The following is a 5,541-nucleotide window of genomic DNA, read 5'->3' as shown; positions in this document are numbered from 1 at the left end:
CCGGGTTCCCTCGCATCCCTCCCCGGGTTCCCTCGCATCCTTCCCCGGGATCCCTTGTAGCCTTCCCCAGGTTCCCTCATGGGGTCGGGATAGCATTGCCTTAGGGCAGTGTAGGAGCTGCTTGGAGTGTCCTCTCCTTGCTGAAACGATCTGAGGAAGAACCTTCCTATAAAGCAGAGTCGTTCCTGGAGCCTCATCCCAAATCTGCCTGTGCTGGAGTCCCTGGAATTAGCTTCGCTGGAGGAGCTGGGACAGGGTAATCCTCCTCCAGCCTGCGTTTGGGAGTGGGTAAGCTGTGAGTTCGGGGAATTAGCACCTCCCAGCGTGTCAGGGATGTGTCACACAGCTGTGTGGGTAATCCATGCGTCTTGATTTACTCCTGTGACTCCAACTCTGGCAGGTTGGAACATGACAAACCTTATTTTGTTAGGGGGGTTGGGTTGTGTCATCCCTCTCTATGGTACCTGCTGCTTAACTTGTGTGATGTGACCTGGTTTCTGGTTGGGAAGTCTTTATCAGCGAAAGCTGCAGACACACGGCGTGTATGGGATATTTATCTGCCTCTGTGGCAGCCTCACTGCTTCTCTCTTAGTGCTTTTGGTGTTCTTTACAGGACCTTCTTTGTGTCAATGGCAGATTATTTGGAGAACAACTTGTTTCATCTTCCTGATGATGACAACACAGAGGATGAGACATTCCCACCTCTCCCTCCTCCTTCGTCCCCAGGAAGACATGATGCTGATTGGGCTCAGCCTAGTGGAGGTGAACACCTGTGACCCCTAGAAATCCTCTTGTGATGCTGTGTGATCTAAGTTGGTGGTGGTGTACTTTGTTACCTTCAGTTTGCTGCATAAAAGTGGTCAGAGAACAACTTGTGAATGTAAATTGTGAATCATTCTATGCTTTCCAACTTGTAGGAAAAGTGTATTTTTGTAGATTTGAATTCAAGCTCTTCTGACAAAATGTTTACAGAGATTATATGATGATCTATAGTTGTCCTTTGTGACTTGGGTTTTAGAAGAGAGAAGAGTGTTTCCTGTAATATTCCAGGGAGATATTAGTAGATTTTGAAGATGATATGTCCTGGGGGAAATCCAAGATACTTCAGGACAGTAAAACTTAATTATTTGAGGATTTGAAAAGAACTTAAGAGTCTACTGAAGAAGTAATAGTGGAAAGATTTTACTTTTAACTATTGTTTATATTTGCTCATATATGCCTCTAGTGTCAAACATGTTTTCCTTGATCTTTGCTCTGTCAGTTCACTAGAAAATAGGATTTTGGTTAGATTTAACTCCTTAATATGTGAAAAGAACTTCAGATTACTGATGGTTAAAGTAGCAAAAAGTAAGCCAAGGGATCAGTCTGATAACTAATTGCTACCTCTGAGATGAGATGGGCAGTGGTGCCTTGTCTGTTGCAGGTCCTAGACAAAAAGTATTTGGTTCTTAAGAGACACGTTGATTATTGTCACATGTCACCTCTTCATTTTTTGAAGGCCCTGCTGGTGCTTTAGGTCTGTCTGTCAGATCTCACAGTGGAGACTTTGGGACATGCCTGTCAAATTATGTTTATTGATAACTTGAGTTTCGTGACCTTTAGAAGTAGCATCTGCTCCCAATACATTTCTCATCTGAAATACAATCAAGAAGTTCTAAAATGAAAGTGTCACTTTCATGGAGCCAACTTTGCTAGAGGAGTTGATTCCTCGGTATATTTTGAAGAGCAGGGTTTGTTTCCAGTGTGTCCTGTGGAGGAAGCAAGGTGAAACCTGCAGGTGTTATTTTGGAGTACAGTACCTGCAGTGGAATACTTCTGTCAGGGTAGAAGCTTACAATGCACATGGTGCAATTCTAGTTGATGTCAGTTGCATTATCTACTGAAAGTGTGTCATTTTCCTTACTGGGTCCAGGTGGAAACCAGCAGTCCCAGACAAAAGACTCTGCTGTGCCCACATGGAGAGCAGTTAAGAGACCAATGCCTAAACTTGATGCTCAGAGGTAATTTTTGACAGAATATTTCTTTGTGTGTTGAATTTGGAATAAGTCTGTGGGAGAAGGGTTAAGGTTCCTGTGATCCCTGTTTGGTCAGGAGATTGGGAAGAGGATACTCTTGGATGCTGTCTCTGAACTTTCATTCCTTGCCTGTGTATTCCTTGCCTTTCCTTATACCTGTATAATGCTGTGACTAGTCACAGTTCTTGAAGTCTTCTTGGCAGTCACTACATGTCTGATACTTTAACTTTTACATATTTATTTACTTGAGACGTTTTTGTTGTTTAGACATTAAACATCTTTATTTTGCTTCAGGCATAGAACTGTACATCTCTTGATATAATTCAAGTCTGCTTCAAAATAAAACCTCAGTGTACTGGTGACTGTAAGACTACATAAAGGACACTTACTCCTGATTTATGTCCAAACTGGATGAGCCCTGTATAAAGATTCTGGTATTTTTCTTTGCTGTTATCTCTAAAACTGGTGTAAATTCTCTATAATCAGTGGAAAGAGTCTGAGATTGGTTTCTTCTGTTTGAAAGACACTGATGAGGTTAGGCAGTGACACCACAGGTGGATATTCTGGTCACACATCTAACTGTATTTGTGGCCAATATAGATACTAGAACTGACCATTCCCTTTTCTTTCCATGTAATCCAAAGGAAAAACTCCTTGGACTAGGAATACAGGTATGATCAATGAAAAAAAACACCAGTTAAAAATTGGCTTGTAATTTGCAGCAGTTTTTATCATGTTTTGTGCATTTTCTTGATGATATCTAATTCTGTACATATTCCAAATAGCTCTGTGGCTTTAGCTGTTTAAAGGCATGTGAGAGGGTGTGTGTTTGAGGAGGTTTTGGGGTTTTGCTTTGTTGTTAATTAGAAGAAGAAAGTACCAGTTTTAAAACTCCCCCCACTTCCTATTGCCAGGTTAATTTCTGAACGAGGACTGCCAGCCCTGAGGCACATGTTTGACAACGTGAAGTTCAAGGGGAAAGGGCACGAGGTAAGGCTTGGTGAGATTTGGTTTGTTTCCTGGGAGGTTCATCTAGATTTGATAGATTTCTGCCCATCTGATAAAGGGAGAGTTGATAGTCATCTGTGGTTAGCAGCTGTCTAGCAGTATTTGAAAATATTCTGGTTGTTGATAGCCCTGTCCCTAGCATTGGAAGTAGAGAGAAAGCAGCATTTGCTCTACAAGATATCATATTCTTTTGGGTAAAAACACAAAGCTTATGTTTCTTTAAGTATCATTAGATTATTGGTTGTGTCCAGGTGGGGGTTTGTCTCTTCTCCTGAGTAACAGGTCATACACATATCCTATGTCTAGGCTGATTTAGACTGGATATTAAGAAAATTTTCTTCACTGAAAGGGTTCACAAGCATTGGAACAGAATGTCCAGGGAAGCATTTGAGTCACCATCCCTGGAGGTGTTTAAAAGACATGTGGATGTGGCACCTTGGGATATGGTTAGTGGTGGGGAATGGTTAGATTCAGTAATCTTAGGGGTCTTTTCCAACCCAAACAATTCCATGATTCTCTTGGCACACTTGCAAGTACACCTGTGCCCTCTGGTTTACAGAGAGCATTCATGGCATAAATTCCTCATTACCACTGGAGACACAAAGAAACTGAGCAATACTGCAAAAAATGTGCAGAAATCTTTGCTACATGAGATGATTTCAATGTACACTTCTATCTGTGTTCCAAATGTCAGAATTCCAGCTGTTCCCTGATGGATTGTTGAGTCTGGGTTCAGACCTGGGTTGGTTCAGGGCAGGTCTGCAGGAGCATGGCAGGTGTACAGGACATGCAAATGCTCCGCTGAACTTGTATTGCTGCTGTTCTCATAGCCTGAAATCACACTTTGAGGTGACTGTGGGAGGAGGAAGGGAAGGTTACCCACACATTACAGCTTGGAAGCTGCAGATGCCTAATGTTTTCAGCAATGTTCCTGTCCCATTTGGCTCTGCAGTCTCCTGACTTGCTCACCTTTTATTAGCTGGGTGTTGTCTTCTATGCTCCAGGCAGAAGACCTGAAGACACTCATACAACATATGGAGCACTGGGCCCACAGACTCTTCCCAAAATTGCAGTTTGAGGATTTTATTGACAGAGTGGAGGCTTTGGGAAACAAAAAAGAAGTTCAGGTATGTGTCACTCCTGTCAGTTTGTCTTCATCCCATATGGAATAGTCCAAGAGGTAGATTTAGGAGATCAATTATCCAACAAAATAAGAGTTTAGTTGTGTACACTGCTAAGAAGTATAATGTTATTTCAATTAACTTCTATTTAAAGCTCTTTCCAGTATTTAAGTTTATATTTAGATATATCTAAATATAAAAGGTTGAAACCTTTCTTTATTTGAATTAATACTTCAGAGAATTGGCTTCAGCTTTTTCAGGGTACCTTTAACTACAGTAACTTGCTTAAGAGTGCTGGAACTGGTTGGGTTTGGTGGTTTTGGTTGGTTTGTAATGTTTGAACCTGCCAGACTGATGAAGAATGTGGCTGAGTGAGAGACAAAGGACTGGGAAAGCAGTCCAGAGTGTTGAAAGTTGTATGTCAAATAGACATGGAGTGAAAAGAACATTTTGTCAGGGTACTAAAGTATAAAATGAATTTGCTGTGGTTTTACACTACTCCTGGTGTTGAACAAGAAATGAACTGGAGATGAAATACCAGTATTTTAATCTCCTTTGCAGACCTGCCTGAAGCGAATCAGACTTGATCTTCCTATTTTACATGAAGACTTCAAAAATAATGAAGGTATGTTCTCTGTGCTCTTTGTTCAGTACTTCAGTGCTTAAATTACTTCCCTTCCTAGTGACCAGCCATTAATGATCATGATACATTTTTTTATGTAGAAGAAAGTGTTGAGTGATCTCTGCTTTCAAACCAAGCTTCTGTGAGTCTTTTGATTACAAAACTGAACTGGTGCTTGGACTAAAATGCCACATATGTTTGTAAAAATAAATACATTGCCTGGTCTGCTGAAAGGAGATGGAAAATGGGTTTTTAGGAGCATTGTTGGAAGCATTCTTCCAATAAAACTGGTTTGTGTTGCACTCACACGTGCAGTCTGAAGAGCTCTTGGGTCTTACTGATGCAGAAGTCAGACTCATTGCACTGTCTATGCTGCAGGGTGGTGTGGTGCAGTCAGGGTGTCCTGTCCTTTGCAGGCAAAGTGTCTCATAATGCTCAGGGACACTTACATCTCAGTTTTGGCATATACCTACTGTGGAGTATTTCTTCCTGCAGTATCAAAATCCTGCCACTGAATAGGCACATACCTCCAGAGTCTCTTCCAATCAGAAATGGAGCATAAACAATTATTTTTATTATTAAAAGAGGAAGCAGAGTTCATCTGGTAGTTTGAGAGGAACTCTTTAAGCAGAAATAAGAGAATTTCATCATCATTCCTGAGGTCCTGTGGAGGCTTTCACATTTGCACCATGAGTTTCTCTTGAGACTGTTTTCTATCCATTGCCTTCACCTTTGGGGACACTTTTTGGGCAGTTGGTGACCTGTGGCTGTCTTC

General features: G+C 41.4%; 1 protein-coding gene across 1 annotated transcript in view; it reads left to right on the top strand.

The window, feature by feature from the left end:
* Positions 1 to 629: 629 nt before the first annotated feature.
* The window catches only part of TIPIN (TIMELESS interacting protein), a 6,932-nt gene continuing 2,020 nt past the window's right edge, over positions 630 to 5,541 (top strand). Inside the window, exons 1-5 of the mRNA XM_009069692.1 lie at positions 630 to 762; positions 1,913 to 2,000; positions 2,930 to 3,005; positions 4,028 to 4,150; positions 4,706 to 4,769. Of these exons, the coding sequence (XP_009067940.1) occupies positions 630 to 762; positions 1,913 to 2,000; positions 2,930 to 3,005; positions 4,028 to 4,150; positions 4,706 to 4,769 (484 nt within the window). The remainder of the gene's footprint in view (positions 763 to 1,912; positions 2,001 to 2,929; positions 3,006 to 4,027; positions 4,151 to 4,705; positions 4,770 to 5,541) is intronic.

The sequence above is a fragment of the Acanthisitta chloris genome, unplaced genomic scaffold (genome assembly GCF_000695815.1).
Source record: "Acanthisitta chloris isolate BGI_N310 unplaced genomic scaffold, ASM69581v1 scaffold17212, whole genome shotgun sequence".
In the NCBI taxonomy this organism is placed as follows: domain Eukaryota; kingdom Metazoa; phylum Chordata; class Aves; order Passeriformes; family Acanthisittidae; genus Acanthisitta; species Acanthisitta chloris.
Note: the sequence above shows the minus strand (reverse complement) of the source record. Positions and strands in the feature narration are given on the sequence as shown.